The sequence below is a fragment of the Scyliorhinus canicula genome, chromosome 9 (genome assembly GCF_902713615.1).
Source record: "Scyliorhinus canicula chromosome 9, sScyCan1.1, whole genome shotgun sequence".
Taxonomy (NCBI): domain Eukaryota; kingdom Metazoa; phylum Chordata; class Chondrichthyes; order Carcharhiniformes; family Scyliorhinidae; genus Scyliorhinus; species Scyliorhinus canicula.
Genome location: NC_052154.1, coordinates 157726867 through 157744496, shown reverse-complemented (window position 1 = coordinate 157744496; position 17630 = coordinate 157726867). Strand labels below are relative to the sequence as shown.

The following is a 17630-nucleotide window of genomic DNA, read 5'->3' as shown; positions in this document are numbered from 1 at the left end:
ATTTTTTGGAGGTCAACTATCCTGCTTCTAGGACATCACTGCAGGAGCTCCTCAGGGGAGTGTTCTAGGTCCAACTATCTTCAGCTGCTTCATCAGTGACCTTCCTTCTATCAGAAGGCCAGAAGTGGGGATGCTTGCTGATGACTGGACAATGTTCAGCACCATTCACGACTCCTCAGATACTGAAGCAGTCTTTGTCCAGATACAGCAAGATCTGGACAATATCCAGGCTTGGGCTGACAAGTAGCAACGTTTGTGCCACACAAGTAAGTGCCAGGCAATGATCATAAAAAAAGAGAGAATCTAACCATCACCCCATGACATTCAATGGCAATAACATTGCCATATTCCCCACTATCAACATCCTCAGGGTGGTCATTGACCAGAAACTGAACTAAATGAGCCAAAAGAATACGGTGGCTCCAAGAGCAGGTCAGAAGTTCGGATTCCTGCGGCGAGTAACTCCTGACTCCCCAAAGCCTGTTGACCTCTCCATTGGCCATCATGAGTGCAGCTCCAAGAGCAGCTGAAGGACAAAACCTGCTTTATTGGCTGCCCTTCCACATACACTCACTGACGAACAGTGGCAACAATGTGTACTATTTACAAGTTGCACTTTTGGAACTCACCAAGACTCCTTAGACAGTACATTCAAAACCCATGATCGCTACCATCTAGAAAGATGAGGGCAGTAAAAATATGGGAAGACCTTCTCATGGAAGTTCCCCTCCATCCTGACTCAAAAATATATCACCATTCCTTCACTGTTTCTTGGTTGGCAAGTTAACTGATTGGTAGAGGTTTGAATCATAGAATCCCTACAGTGCAGAAGGAGGCCATTTAGTCCGTCGAGTCTGCACCAACCCTCCGACAAGTACCCTAGCTAGGCCCACTCCCTTGCCCTATTCCGTAACCCCACCTATCCTGCACATCTTTGGACTGTGGGAGGAAACCCATGCAGACTTGGGGTGAATGTGCAAACTCCGCACAGACAGTCATCCAAGACCAGAATTGAACCTGTGTCCCTGGTGCTGTGAGACTGTGCCACTGTGCCGCCTCTAATTGCCATGGAGAATGCACCAGTGAACTAATAACTGACAGTTAACTGACAATTTAAACAAAGCTTTGTTTAAATTCAACAACTTGCATTGTGGCTCGCTTAAGCTATATATCAACTGTGCCACCACCTCCCCTTAATTGTACTAATGTGATTCACTTTGGAAGGAGTAACAAGACAAGGGAGTACTCAATGGATGGCAGGACACTAGGCAGCTCAGAGGGATCTTGGGTTGCTTGTCCGCAGATCCCTGAAAGTACAGGGCATGTTAATGGGGTAGTGAAGTCATATGGGGTACTTGCCTTTATCAGTTGTGGCATAAATTCTAAGCGCAGGGAAGTTATGTTGGAGCTATATAGGACTTTGGTTAGGCCACAGCTGGAGTACTGTGTGCAATTCTGGTCGCCTCACTATAGGAAGGATATGATTGCACTGGAGATGGTGCAGAGAGAATTCACCAGGATGTTGCCTGGGATGGAGCATTTTAGCTATGAAGAGAGGCTGGATAGACTTGGGTTGTTTTCTTTAGAGCAGAGAAAGCTGAAGGGGGACCTGATTGAGGTGTATAAGATTATGAGGGGCATGGACATGATTGATATGAAGCTGCTGTTCCCCTAAGTTGAAGGGTCAATAACAAAGGCCGGGATTCTCTGGTATCCGGCGGGCGGGCCGTACCGGCGCCGAGGAGTGGCGTGAACCACTCCGGTGTTGGGCTGCCCAGAAGGTGCACCTTCGGGGGCAAGGCCGGCGCCAGTGAGATTGGCGCCGCGCCAACCGGTGCCAAAGGGCCTCCGCCGGCCGGCGCGAGTTGGCTCATGGCCAGGAGGATCCAGCATCATCCCAGCGCATGCGCAGGGGGTTTCTTCTCCGTGCCGGCCATGGCGGAGCTTTACAGCGGCTGGCACGGAGGGAAAGAGTCCCCCCATGGCACAGGCCCGGCCGCAGGTCGGTGGGCCCCGATCGTGGGCCAGGCCACCGTGGGGGGCCCCCATCAGGGCCAGATCCCCCTGCGCCCCCCTGGGGATTCCGCAGGCCGCTCGCAGAGCCAGGTCCCGCCGGTTAGAACCTTGTGTAATTTATGCCGGCGGGATAGGCCAAAACGGGCGGCCGCTCGGCCCATCGCGGAGCGGAGAATCGCCGGGGGGTGGGCGCTGCTAACGGCCCCCGACTGGCACAACGCGATTCCCGCCCCCGTCAAAAACCGGCGCCAGAGAATTCGGCAGCCGGCGTCGAGGCGGGATTCACGCCGCCCCCCGGCGATTCTCCGGCCTGGCGGGGGGGGGGGGGGGGGGGGGGGGTCGGAGAATCCTGCCCATGGGGTTTTAACTTTAAGTTGAGGGGCAAGAGGTTTTGAGGGGATTTGAGGAAAAATCTTTTTCACCAGAGGGTGGTGGGAGTCTGGAATGCACTGCTTGGGAGGGTAGTTAAGGCAGGAAACCTCACAATCTTTTAAAAAGTACTTGGATGAGCACTTGAAATGTCATTAAATTCAAGGCTCTGGGCCAGGAGCTGGGAAGTGGCATTAGTGTAGATTTAGTGTAGTTTTGTTGGTGCCAACTTGGTGGGCCTCTTCTGTATGGTATGACTCTATGAGTCTATTCAAACACAATCTGCAACCTCTTGGCCCAGCATATCCCCCATTCTATCGTTACAAAGCCAGGGAACCAACCCTGGTTCAATGAGGAGAGCATGGTAGGAGCTGCACTAGACAGACCTGACAGTGAGTTGCTAAGCTGGTGAAGCTACAACACAGGACAATATGCATGCTAAACTGTGGAAGCAGCATGCAACAGACAGAAAAATGTGAACCCATTACCACTGGATCAGATTGTAAACTCTGCAGTGCTGCCGTGTTGACATTCACATGGTGATGGGCAATGAAGCAACTAACAGGAGGAGACTCCACAAACAACACATTGCAAATGCTGGTGTAAATCAGCACAAGTCCAAAAGACAAGGCTGAAATGTTTACAATTATATGCAGTGGTTCAAGAAGGCGGTTCACCATCAGTTTCTCAAGGGCAAGTTAGGGATTGACAATAAATAAGAAATGGATATGAAATTCAGCCCCTTGAGCCAGCTCCTTCATTCGATACAATCATGGCTGATCTAAATTCGGCCTCATCTCCATCTTCCATGATCCTTCATCCTGTTACTAATTAAAAACCTATCTCTCGCCTCAAATTTGTTTATAGTTCTGGTGGCCACTGCCCTCTGGGGTAGAAAATTCCAAATTTGTGACCACTGGAGTGAAATAATTCCTCCCCATTTCTGTTTGAAATCTGTCACCCCCTCAGCCTAAAACTATGACGTCTCATTCTGGAATGTCCATCAAAGGGAAATGTCAGCTCTACGCCAACCCTGTCAATCCCCTTTAGCATCTTATATGTTGCAATTAGATCTCTCATTCTTATAAACTCCAGCGAGTTATAGGCTAAACTGCTCAATCTCGTTTTATAAAACAAATCCTCCATCCCTGGAATTAATCTAGTGTACCTTCTCTGAACCACCTCTGAACCTCTCAAATAAAGGGACCAAAACTGTGCGGAGTACACCAGATGTGGTCTCACCAACCCTTTACAGTTTACAACAGCACTTCCCATTTTTATACTCTTATAATTTTATCCACTGCCCTTGTCAGCAGTGCTCGCATCCAAAGAATTAATTGTTAAAAATTGCGTGGAAGAGGGATGTGGGAAAATGTTGTGTTTAATTGTTGGGTGGGGAATATCACCTCGACCAGGCTATGGGCCAAGTGGTGGAAAATGGGATTAGAATAATTTGGTTGTTTTTTTACCGATGCATACACAATGGGCCAAAGCGCCTTTTCTATGATATGGAGCTTTAAAACTATGTTCGTTTTATAAATCAAAAGTTAATACAGATTTGGCTTTCACATGGCTGGTACAGGTATAGATTAGCAGCAGAGAAGGTCTTTGGTTTTAAGACGCTGCATACCCATGGTAGTACCAGATGGGTGTCAGCTTTCCCAGGCAATATGGTAGTACTCCTGAGAAGAGGTCCTAGGAGTCTGTTAGTATTGTTGTGTAGGGGCAGGAGTGTCAGTATTCCCAGGGGTTGTGGGCGGGGGGGGTGGGGGGGGGAGGAGGACGAGGAGCATGTGATGGAAACTCATCAGTATTTCGGTGAGGGTGTCTATCCCTGGGAAGAGATCTCAGGAGTTTGTTGGTATTCCCAATTCCCAGGGGGCCCTTGGAGTGTGTCAGCATTCGGGGTGGAGGGGGGACATCCCGAGATTGTGTATGTATTCTGGGAAAGGCGGGAGAATGGTGTGCTCCCCCGCCCGGAAAGTGTCAGTTCCACTGGGGTAGTGCCCCGAGTTTACATCAATAGTTTCGGGGTGGTTCCAGGAATTTTGACAGTGTTCCTTGGGTTGGGGACGGAGTGCTTGGGAATGTGTCATTATTCTGGGAGGAGGAGGGCAGGCTAGCTCGGCTTCTGGAAATATTTCAATATTTCCAGGGAGGTCATGGAATCAGTATTCCACTTTACATTGACCTGGCAATGTAGCCAGAAACAAACAAAATCCCAGCATTTTAAACCTGAGACTTTGTGCAACCGCACAGATTTGGACTGCCTGATTGTAATACTGATGCATGGAAGAAGTAAGCTCATTATTTTTAATGGTGAAACACAGTTAATAGTTTTTGTTCTGCTGGTTTCTGGTTTCCAGAAGTGACGACAGTGACTGTGGGAAATATGACTGGATCGGCAGACAATGTTTTTACAACATCTGTTGCAAACGCCTCTATATCAGAACACGTGCTGGTAAGTGGTTTCATTTATTCACACATAGGCTCATACATCCCGTGTTCTTTATCATTTAACCTTATTTTGCACTGATCATGGTGATATTCTCAGTTATGTTTGCTGTGTCGGTACAGTATTCGCAGAAGTAATTCTATTTCTGACAATCAGATTTCTATCATTGTTAGTCATGGCTTAGTGGGCAGCGCATTCACCTCCGAGTCAGATCTTGGGTTCGAGTCCCACTCTCGGGACAAGGGCTAGATTTTCATGGAGTCAGAAAGACTCCATGGAGGTATGAGAATACTGGGCAGAATCCGGATCTAGAGGGTTTAAAAAAAATATTTTATGGGATGTGGGTGTCGCTGGCTGGGCCAGCATTTATTGCCCACCCCCAATTGCCCTTGAGGGGATATTTAAGAGTCAACTACATTGCTGTGAGTCAGATGTAGGCCAGACGGGTAAGGACAGCAGATTTCCTTCCCTAAAGGACATTCGTGAACCAGATAGGGTTTTACAACAATCGACAATGTTTTCATGGTCATCATTAGAATAGAATCATAGAATCACCGCAGTGCAGAAGGAGGCCATTTGGCCCATCGAGTCTGCACCGACCCCACCTACCCTTTTGGACACTAGGGGAAATTTAACATGATCAATCCACCTAATCTGGACTTCGAGATTTCGACATTCCAGATTTTTATTCAATTCAAATTTCACCATCTGTCATGTTGGGATTTGAATCTGGGTCCCCAGAGCATTATTCTGGGTCTCTGGAATACTAGTCCAGTGACAATATCACTGTGCCATTGCCTCCCCCATTATCCGGTGGCATTATTGGATCTCGCCCCCAATATCAGGGTTGTCGATTTTCACCTGTGTGTGACATAAAGCACACACACGGCAATTACAAATCAGCCAGACCCCTTAACAAGATAGGAGGGAACAGGAAGTTGTGATTTTCCACCCAAAAGGCCCTCAACTTACAGGGTCAGCTCCACAATTTGGTGTTGAAGATGTGAGTAACTCTGAAGGCCCGAGGTAAAGGTTTCAAAGTCTTATGTAAAGCTATGTAAATGAGCACATTAAAAGCTGTAGTTGTCTCTGAGATAAAGGCTGCTCATTGACTTCAGAGAAGGAAAGGGTGGGGTGGATGGAAAAGAGGAAGGACACATCTGGGTGGGCTCCTGTCCATCATTCCTTGCAGCTTCAGCCAAGTGGGCAACATTACAGACTGCCAATCTCGTTGGGTGAGAAGTGTGTTGTTCAAAACAAAGGAATGGGCACAGGATATTCTCATATGCAGCGTATAGGGGAAAAGCCGCATCGTGCAGCTAGAGCTGGGGTATCTGGGAATGAGGTGGCAGAACCCTCAGAGAGAGCAGCAAAAAGGTGAGATATTATCCTGAGTGAAGGGTCTACTGGAACAGGTTCAGCATTTTTTGAGATGACTAAAATGCAGCGTAGACGAAGGCTTTGAATCCTCGAGATCTGTGCTATGTTGGAGGCTGACCTCGAGCCTCGAACATTCAGCGTTCATGTCCTGCCAATTGCCATCAATGTTACCATGGCCCTGAACCTTTATGCAGCTGGATCGTTCTATTGCTGCAGACACCTACACATCTCACAAGTAGCCACCCATATATGCATAACATCAGTCACCAATGTCCTCTGTGCTAAGGTTGGTGAGCAGATTAATTTTTCTGCACACCTGGAATTCAGACCCAAAGAGCAATGAGATTTCTGTCAATAGCTGGCGTTTCACAAGTGCAAGGTGTGATAGATTGCCCATCGCATGAGGTGCACAGATATATGAATAGAAAATATTTTTGTTCCATCAACATACAGCTTTTTTGTGACCATAATCAGGTCTCCCTCCACATGTATGCACAATTTCCTGGAACTTGCCATGAAACGTACACCTTGACAGAGTCAAAACCTGCTGCATCCTTTTGGAGCCCATACCTCAGGTCCATGCCTATCTACTAGGGGACAAAGGTTGAGAAGGTGGATACTTACTCCATTGTGCCATCAGAGATGATAAAAGAACAGTGTTATTACAGAAGTCACCTTAAGACCAAGGCACTCATCGAGCAGGCTAATGGGCTTTTAAAAATGCATTTCTGATGCCTAGACTATCCGGGGAGGTTACTGCAATACTCAGCTGCAAGGATGTCAATGATAGTATTGGCCTGCTGTACGCTATGTGAAAATACGTACAGATGAAGGATCCAAAGCCCGGTGAAATAGATTGATTTTGGGGGAACTGGTGGAGGAGGGGAGGAACCATTTCCCTCAGATGAAGATGGAGAGGAATAACTATGCCAATAGGGGAAATGTTGAGATGTGACTAGGTACCTAGGGCCAGCTCAGTCCAAGATGTCATAATCAACAGAGAGGACCTAATACTGAGATGCTTCTAAGCAGCATTGAAGATCTGGCTTCACTTCAGAAGCAAATTGCTGGCAAGCTGTTGTACAAGTGTCCTTGAGACTATGGAACCCTCATATCTCCCAGGTGATACTCATTCCCAAACAAGAGAGAAAAGTTTCAAGTCTCCTTAAGACTCTCCGGCATCACAATCACTAAATTTTTCACCATCAGAAGTTTGGATTTATCTATTTTGAAGAAATTACCTTGAGATGCCCTGTTACAGAGGGATCTGGACGTGTACGTTGGACACTGCCACAGAAACAGATATTAAGTCACCTGGTAACAATCTCTTTTGGGATTGCTTCTGGTTTAGAATAGCAACTACTGGCGGTTGAAATAGGATTCCCCAGGCACTGGCTTGTTTGGAAGTGTTGGTTTTGGCCCTTTCTACCCAGAAACACAGCTTACATATGTGTGATTGTGATCTTGGCAAGATCCGATCTTTTCCTCCATCAAGATGTCTTGGATTGCTCCAAGGGCTCTTTATGATTCAGACACAATGTAATAAATAGAACAATAACAGAAGTTTTTCTACTCTACTTTATTTGTAAAAATAATACAAATATGAATATAATATAAGAATAATACAAATAAGGATATAAAACAAGAATCTAAAACAAGAATCTCACGCCCATCTGCTCGTCGGGGACCCCTGGGTCGACGGCGGCTTTGCGATTCGGCTACAGGCACCTGTAGTGATCTGGTCCGAGGTGAAGTCCAACAAACGAGCAAAAGGGCCTGATATTTATACAGTGAAGTAAATAAGTCGAATAGATAAGCAGTTCGGAAAGTCAGCAAGATACATGAGAGTGCCTGAGTCTGGACATCTTGTGCATGCATCATGTTCCAGTAAACATCCTGGCCCTGGAAGGCTGCCAAGTGTCCTCACAGCGAGCAGAATTAACCCTTTCCTCACACAAGATCAACGGAGAAACCATGTCAAACGTGGAACATTTCCCCCACCTGGGGAGCCACGTCTCATGTAAGGCTCACATTGATTGTGGAGATCCAACATCGTATCCAATCCACAAGTGCCTCCTTCGGATGCCTAAGGACAAGATTCTTTGACAATTGAGACATCTGCGCTGACACCAAGATCCTAGTGTACAAGGCAGTTGTCCTCCCAACTCTTCTATATGGCTCAAAAACTTGGACTATGTACAGACACCATCTCAAGACCCTGGACAAGTACCATTACAGCTTTCTGAGATGAATTCTCCGCATCAGCAGGGAGGACAGATGTACTAACATCAGCATCCTTGACGGATCGGTCATGAATCCTTGAAGGATCGCTCACGCTAAGGAACTTAGCGTGAGGCCACAATCAAATTTGAAGCCAGCTCTGCTGGGCCGTCCATGTGCTTAGGATGTCAGAGTATCGTCTGACTAAGCAAATCTTCTTCGCCCAGCTCAAAGTAGGCTCCTGACAAAGGAGGAGAAAGGAAGCGCTTTAAAGACTCCCTGAAGACATACCTCAAGAAATGCAACACAGACGTCAACACCCGAGGAACCCTTGCTCAGAAGAAACCTATTTGGAGGAACTCCTGATTGGAGGGACACAATTCTTCGAGGACACCTAAGGGCAAGAGGATGCCTGGAAAACAGCCTGAGAAAGGAACACTAGTGATCTAGTCTAAGGACAGATCCCACCTCCTGTTACCACTTGCCAAGTGTGCAGTCGAAGATGCGGCTCTAGGGCACTTTCGGTGGCGGCCATGGAGTGAGTGGTCGCACATTTGGTAGCTCCCGCTTGTGGCGGTCTTTTCTGGGCCTTTTCCCCGGTCTGCAGATTGAAGTGAGAAGGAAAAAGGTGTAGGAGTGCGAGCAAAGGAGATTGGCCCTCTAGTTTATGGAGCTGTGGACCAGAAATGCCCGCAAAAGAAGGAATAAGTCGGTCGGAGCGGGTGTGGTGCTGGCAACACATGTGGAGGTGGTGGAGGGAGCGGCCCGGCTGGCTCAATGGTCGATGGAGCAGCTGGTGAGCTTCTTGAATGAAAAGTTCATCAGGAACGAAAGGAGGGTCTGGAGGACTTGGCCCAGGTGGTGGACTCGATCAAGGCGGTGGTTGACCGCGGGGAGACGATGCTGGCGGCCCTGGGTCAGGCAATATAGACGTTGGAGGAGTTGGCAGGGGAGCACAGCGAGCAGTTCGCCTCGATGGCAGCAGAGATGGGGCTGATGTGGGACTAGCAGAAGCGGTTGCAGGAGAAGGTGGAGTACTTGGAGAAACGCTCAAGCTGCAGAATATTCGGATTGTGGGCCTGCAGAGTGGTGCGAAGGAGCTGATGCTGGCGCGTGCGTGGGGAAGGTACTCGAGGAGCTGCTTGGTGAAGGTGCGTTTGACCGACCGTTAGAGGTTGATCGAGCTCACAGGGTGTTGATGAGGAAGCCCCAGGGGAATGACCCGCTGAAAGCGATGGTGGTGTGGGTGCACCGGTTCCTTAATAAGGAGTAAATGGTGAGGTGGGCCAGGCAGACGAGGCGTAGCACCTGGGAGGGCAATGAGATTCCTGTGTACCAGGACCTGGGTGCAGAGCTGGCCAAGAAGAGGGCAAGTTTCAATAAGATCAAGGCAGTTTTCTACAAGAAAGTGGTGAAGTTCGGACTATTGTACCCGGCGCATCTATAGGTGACCTGTGGGGGCCGGGAGCTGTACTTTGGATCGGAGTTTATGAGAGACAGTGGACTGGGAGGAGAAGGTGGACCTTGAACTTTGGTGGAGGAGTTGTGAGGCTGCTTTAAAACATTTGTTCGAGTCCACTTTTTGTTTCTATTTTTCGGCTTCAGGTTTGCTTTTAGTTCTTTGTCAAGGGATGGGGTTGGTTTCTTTTTTTTTCTGTTTCTGTTGATTGTTTGCACTAATGCTTGAGCGGGGTGGGGGAATCAGTGGGGGGGGGTAGGTTGCTAGGTGCCAGGGGCGGGAGCTGCCAGGCTAGCTGGGCGGGCTAGTTCACAGAAGCACAGTGGGGGGTGAGCTGAAGGTTAGCAAGGGGAGGGGGGGGGGATTTAAAAAATATTTTAAAATAAAAGAAGATGCGGCTCTAGGATCGGGTCCATCAGCCATGCAAGGACCCACAGCACCCATGACCAGTAACACAGAGTTTCTTAGGTGGCCAATTATCTATGTTAGCGCGTGATCGCCGAAGAAGAAGATTATGAGGAGGTATTCTGAAATCAGGAAATAACGTCACATACCAATTATGATTTAAAATTAAAATATATTTTATTCCAAACACAATCAGTAACATACACTTACAGCAGCCCAATATAAACATGATTCAAACAGTTTGTCAATTTTTCCTCTTTTTCTCCCCTACACAACCTCAACATCTCTCCCACAAATTGGCTGGGTACAGCACGAAAACCGAATCTTGCTCCAAAAGTGAACTGCCTTGGCCTTCTTGAACACTACCCGCCATTTGGCCAGGTCGGCACCAATGTCTTGATAAATATGGATCCGAATCTCTTCCCAGCTGCAGTCTCAAATTGCCTTTGCCCATCTCAGAATCTTTTCCTTGTCCTGGAACTTGTGCATACATACAATCACTGCCCGCGCTTACTCCCCAGCTCCCAGCCTCTGTCTTAGTAACCGATAGGTACGATCCACCTCCAGAGTCTTCTCGGAGACCCTCTCTTCGACCAGCTTCGCGGACATCTTTGAAACGTAGCCCCTGGCATTCGTTCCCTCCACACCCTCCGGCTGACCTACAATTTGCAAATTCTGCCGCCTGGACCGATTCTCCTGGTCACCCACCCTCACACAGCACCTTGCTGGCCTCCCCCAGCATCACCATCTCTGCCTTCAACAACACGATCCGGTCATTATGATCCAACACCTCCCATTCTACCTCTTGGATCGTCGCATTTTGCGACTCCAAGCACTTCCCCACTCGATCCAAAGTGCTGCGAAGAGGGGCTACTGCTCCCTCAAGTCCCCCTGCATCTCCATTTGGTGTAGACGGTGTAGATGAAATAAATTCCATCAACTGCTCCACAGGCGGTGTGGCAGACGATGACAACCTTCCCTCTCCTTTTCCACTGGTGCTGCGCCAAGCGTGTCCTCCCAACACCAAAGTTCGGGCTCTCATTGACTTTTGCTGGGAGTGCTGACATTCCACTCTGGGGAAGAAACCACCACCCTCCACTCACTTCTCACTTTTTCCATGAAAATCATCCATTAACTGAGTAGAAAGGGCCAAAACCTACACCTCCAAGCAGGAGCCATCTTGTGTGCGACCGATCAGCTCATGGCCGCCACCGGAAGTCCCAATTTGGATGATTTTATATTAAAGTTAAATGTTTATTAAAATAAAGAAATTGAAAAAAATTCCTCTTAAAACACAAGAACACCTTTTTACAATTAACAGTACTTTTGATGGCCCCCTTTTGATGGCAATAGTCCTGATAGATTTTCTAATCCATAAAAATCCAGTAATTTTACCACACAGTACCCTGCTGTTTTATAGATTTCTTAGGGTGATAGAAAACTGTTTTTTCCTGGTGTGGCTTCATTCACACCCTCATGAGATATCACCAGCTACTACATACATACACACAGTCTTCAATGTTTTCTTAACTCTGTTTTCCCTCCTATAGAACCTTGGTGAGACCACACCTGGAGTACTGAGTGAAGCTTTGCTCTCCTTACCTAAGGAAAGATATACTTACCATTGAGGGTGTGCAACAAAGGTTCACTTAATTAATTCCTGGGCTGGAGAGAATGTTCTATGAGGAAAGATTAAATAGATTGGATCTTTATTCTTTGGAATTTAGATGAATGAGAGATGATATCATTCAAACATACAAACTTCTTACAGGACTTGCAGGGGGCACAGACTCAGAATAACGGGCAGGCTGTTTAGGACGCAAATGAGGAGACATGTCTTCACTCGGGGTGGTGAATCTTCACAATTCTCTGCTCCAGAGGGCTGTTGTAGTAAGTTTGAGACAGAGATGAATAGATTTCTACATAAACATTAAGGGATATTGGGATCGTGCAGAAGAATGGTGTTAAAGTAGAAGATCAGCCATGATCTCATCGAATGGTGGAGCAGGCCTGAAGGGCTGAACGCTCTACTCCTGTCCTATTTCTTATGTTTTCAAACACTTGGAAATACTTTGCAATATTCCGAAGAGATGAAGGAATCTATGAAAATGCTTGGAGAGACTCGAGAAGTAGAGAAAGTTAAGCAGAGATTTGACAGAAGGGGATGGCACAGTGGCGCAATGTTTAGCACTGCTGCCTCATGGCACCGAGGATCCGAGTTTGATCCCAGCCCTGGATCACTGTCCATGTGGAGTTTGCACTTTCTCCACATGTCTGCATGAGTCTCACCCCCACAACCCAAAGATGTGTAGGGTATGTAGATTGACCATGCTAAATTGCCGCTTAACTGGAAAAAAAAGAACTGGGTACTTTAAATTAAAAAAAAAGAGATTTGACTGAAGAGTTGAAAGTATGATAGGTTTTGACATAGTGAACATGGAGAAACCGTTTCCAGTGGTAGTTTCCAGTGGTAGGAGGGCCACTGACCAAATGACACAGACGTAAGCAACTTTGCAAAAGAGAGGTTAGAATAATTTTATTTCACAGCGAGGTATGATGGCCTGAGCTGCCAGGAAAGAGTGGTGGAAGCAGATTCAGGAACCTCTTTTAAGAGGGAATTGGATAAAAACCTGAAGAGCAACATTTTGGAACATCACCTGCTCAGGGCAGCTAGGACTGGTCAATAAATACAATGACACTGACATCCTGAGAATTAATAACAAACAAAAAATGCTGTAACGAATGCCGTCAATATAAAAGCAAAAGGTAGAACTTTATTTTTACATAGAAACCTGTTAGGGCACGGAATTCCCAACCAGCAAATGGGGGAAGCAAAATTCAAAATGTATTTTGAAAAAATTAATTTGATAAATACTTAACAAATAAAATTTCGAAAGATATAGCACCAAGACAGAGGAATGGACTTGATGGGTGAGTGACCTCTTTCTGTGCTGTATAATTCTATGGTGGATGACTGAAATATCCAAGGGAATATCCAAGAGGCCAAGATATCTGATGTGAGAGCAGGAAAAATTACTCCAGGTGCAGTTAGGAACCCCTGGGAAAAGCAGAGGGAGCTTTGTTCTAACTCGTGAATGCCTTGTACTGATGCTGAATGTTTCATCGATCAGCATTACGTAATTGTTCCACTGTAATGCAGCAAAAGCACCATTAGAGGGCATCGGTGTTCAGCTTTTCCACCCAGACTCTGGACTGAAGCACTGAGGGGCTGTCTGTGAAGCATCAATATTCTCAGCAGTATGCTGTCAGACTCAGAATTTCTGTCTTTTCTCCTATTTCCACTTTGTAGACTTTTAGATGCTGGGATTTGAGATTACACCCGAGAAATTTTAGAAAATACTTTCCTGAAATTTAGTCTGAAAATTACATGGGGGCTAAAAACCTAAATTATGTGTAGAAATAATAGTTTAGCAATTGCAAAGAGTGAATAGACTAGAAATCATATGGAGATTACAGTTTAGAGATTACATGGAGTTTTCAGTCTAGAATTACATATATTTGGCTGGTTTCTCTGCTGCCCTCCACCAGTAGTGGAGTTCCTGATGCAGCGGAGAATCCAGTTGTCGGCGGTGCCGATCCCTTTCTGATGCTCTGGCCACCGGCTGGCGGTGGCATCGAGGTTCGTGCCAGTGGGGGGATACAAATGGGTTAAATTGGTCCATTTGCATCCTCTTAATGGGCGAGGCAATGAACTTTCCAAGCCTGAGTGAATCTCTGATCTTCTGGGGCGGGATTCATGTGGGTGAGAATTGCGTGACCCTGACAAGGTGGGCCAGGGGTAACTCTTCAAGGGAGTTGCCCCCAAAGTTCATCGGAAGTCCCCCCCCCCCCACAATGTGAATCCTGCCACTCCAGCCCCACCAGACCCCACCAACAGACCCTGTCCACAAAACTCTTCTCACAAAAATCCCCCCACAAGTGAGACCCCCACAAGAGTGACCCCTAACAGAGACCTCGCCCTGTTACAGAGACCCCAACCAGAGACCCCCACCTCTGCAGCGAAAAAGAAGTGAGAGCACTTAACTGTCTTTGACGTGGTCCAAGAGCTGTAATTCATAACTAGATGTTTCCAAATATTGCAGTTAATTTCACAGCTGACTACTTAAATCCACTCAAGCATGAAGGGATATGAGATTGAACAATCCAGACAACTGACCCTGTGTGGAAGCTGTCAGTCACAGCTTAGTAGTTGGGATGGTTTAGCTCAGTTGGCTAGACAGTTGGTTTGTGATGAAGAGCGAGGCCAGCAGCGCGGGTTCAATTCCCTTAGCAGGTGAGGTTATTTTTAAGGGCCCTCCTTCTCAACCCTGCCACTCGCCTGTGGTATGGTTATCCTCAGGTTAAATCACCACCAGTCAGCTCTCCCCTTCAAAGGGGAAAGCACCCTATGGGCATCTGGGACTATGGCAAGTTTACCAAGTAAAATCAATATCATATTGATACGAATGAAAGCATTACACATCAAAGATCTGAAACCCCCTCCCAAACCACCAGACCCAATCAGGATAAGAACCACATAATGCTCACCTGGACAAAGGGAAGAAAAAAGAAAAAAAGGTAGGGACACCCAGCCTAGCTCAAGGTGAGCACCGTCGCAAAAAGGATACCCAGAGCAACCTCCCTCTCAACAACCCAACCATCATAATAGTTCAGGAGAGTAACACTGAGAGAACCCAAGTGAAGAACGGGAAAAACTCGACCTAAAGGGGGAGACAGAAGGAACCCGGTCCTCCCCAGGCTGCAAACCCTTCGCAGGCCAAAGAAAGATGAAGACACTTTTCTTAATTCGCAGAACATAAACAAAAAATATAAATCCAAAAGAAAAACCTAAATCGGATTACCTCTCCCGAACCACAAGGATTATAAAACAATAACCAAAAGGAGTAAAACTGTGCACAAATCACACTTCCTAGAATTGACTCAAAATGATTTTGCTCGAACAGGGTAATCAGCGACACAAGCCATCATGCTCACATTTCACACTTCCCTACAGGGAAATAAGACAGCAATAAAATGTCAACAACATAATCAACAGGGAGTAACGTTCAGGATTATAGAGGAACTGCAGCGTAAATTACAGGATAAAGATATCTTCCATGTCACACAACAAGGCAAAGGAATAAGGCAGGATCAACGAGCACTCTTCAGGACCTCTTAATGATTCCGATCATCAAAGCACGAGACACCCAGGAGGTCCATAGCCTAAGCCTCGGCCGTGGAGAATGATTCGGCCCGCTTGGCCACCTTCAACCCCTCACAGTGAGAAGCAAGAATAGGACGATATAGGACCAGTGATCGGTGGGCCCTGTCCTCAACGACAGGATACATTGTGCTGCAGAATCTGATGCTTCCAGCCTCCAAATCAGATTTACCAAAGTATGGCAGCCAATTCTCAAACTCAATCGGGAACCTATCTCCCATTTCTTGCCAGGAACCGGGCTCGGGGTGACACCCTGCCCGGCCCCCATCTCCCAAACCCATCAGGATGAACAACACACCATGCAACAGGAGTTTGATGACACAAAGGTGGCCCCTAATCAGGGGCAGTCCTCTTTCGAGTGCAAGAACCCTCTTGTGCACCTTCACCGCTCTTCTGAACGTATCCTGCAGTCCTTTGAAGTGAGCTCGAATGACCTGCACCGCAGAGCTGTAATTCTCAGTCAAGACATCTTTTTAAAAATGTTTTTATTTGGGTTTTTCTTTTTATACAAAGCAGAGATGAATGTGAACGTACACAGAAACCAGAGACATCGGTTACCACTCACTATACACATCAGTTACAATTTATAGTTCTCAGCAAGTGCCTAGTGTTGGCCAGGTCCCCTGCTCTTCACTTACCCCTTCTCTCACGCTCCCCTCCTCTTCCTGTTACCTAGCATGCCTTCATTGCTCGCTGGGTCTTCCAATCTGGCCCTGTTGGGGTGGCATGGTGTACTATTTTGTGTTAGATATGGTTGGGTTCTATTGATTGTTTGTTCCTTCCCTCCCTCCGCAAGTGGAGATGGAGTTGACCCTGTGCAGTGCTTTTCTCCAGAGTCCCCATACTATTTCAAGCCCGAAGTCCTCCCATTTGCCCTTGTCTTGTCCAGTGGTGAGCGTGCCCTTCCCAGTAGTCGCCCATACAGGTCCACGCAGTTTCCCCTCCCTAGAATGTCCACGTCCAGTAGGTCCTCTAATAGCGAATATTGCGGCGGTCGTGGGTATGTCTTTGTTTCCCTGCGTAAGATGTTTTTGACTTGCATATATCTTGATTTGTTTCCCCCAGTCAGTTGGAACTCTCTGTCAGTTCCTCTAGTGTTGTCCATCTGTTGTCTGTATAGAAGTCCCTAAGTGTCGACAGCTCCCTGTCCTGTCTCCACCTTGTGGAGTAGTGTCCATTTTGGCTGGTGTTCACCTGCGCTTGTTGCAGATGGGGGCCTTAAAGGACATCTGGGTTAGACCGAGGTTTTGTTGTAGTTGATTTCACAACCGGAGTGTAGCTCGTTGAGTGTGTGGCCGGTGGGATGGGAGAGCTGCCGTGGCCAGGGTCCGAGGATCAGCCCGGGCAGGAGTCTTCCTCCATTCTTACCCATTCGGCCTCCAGTTCCTTTCTCCATTCCTTTACTCTTATCACTGTTGCTGCCCTATGGTAATATTGCAGGTTTGGGAGGGCATTCCTTCCTTGTGCCTCTGTGCAGCTTGAAGTACTTGGAGCTTGCCATGGGAGCACTGTACAGGAGTTTCACCCACACGGTGAACCCCGTTTCAGCCTGAACTGCTCCAGTACCTCTATGAGGGGCTGGTTTAGTTCACTCGGCTAAATCGCTGGCTTTTAAAGCAGACCAAGCAGGCCAGCAGCACGGTTTGATTCCCGTACCAGCCTCCCCGGACAGGCGCCGGAATGTGGCGACTAGGGGCCTTCCACAGTAACTTCATTGAAGCCTACTCGTGACAATAAGTGATTTTCATTTCATTTCATTTCATTTCATGAGGTACTTCCATTCGACTCTGTCGAAAGCCTTTTCTGCATCCAGGGAGATGATCACCTCTGGTATTCTCTCCTTGGTTGGGGTCATTATCACGTTCAGCGGCGCCTGATGTTCGATGTTGACAAAGCCCATTTGGTCTTTTGCCACCACTTCTGGTACGCAGTTCCCAGTCATTTGGCTAGGATTTTGGCCAGTATTTTTACGTCTACGTTTAGCAGTGAAATGGGTCTGTAGCACTTGCATTCTGTTGGGCCGTTGTCCTTTTTGGGTATCTGCGAGATTGAGGCTTGTGCTAGCGTAGGCAACACAGTACCCCTCGCCATCAAGTCCGTGAACA

The 17630-nt window shown here is 47.3% G+C and overlaps 1 protein-coding gene across 6 annotated transcripts in view; it reads left to right on the top strand.

Moving 5' to 3' along the window:
• LOC119971823 (deformed epidermal autoregulatory factor 1 homolog) overlaps positions 1-17630 on the top strand; it is a 126123-nt gene that overhangs the window by 5620 nt on the left and 102873 nt on the right. For 5 of the 6 annotated variants that reach the window (XR_005461920.1, XR_005461921.1, XM_038808016.1 and 2 more), the window contains exon 2: positions 4752-4846. Coding sequence is in view for 3 of the 6 variants with exons in the window: in XM_038808016.1 (XP_038663944.1) it covers positions 4752-4846 (95 nt within the window). In the remaining 3 variants the exon portion in view is untranslated. Of the gene's footprint in view, positions 1-4751; positions 4847-17630 lie in introns of those variants that run through there. The other variant, XM_038808018.1, reaches the window with a different exon arrangement.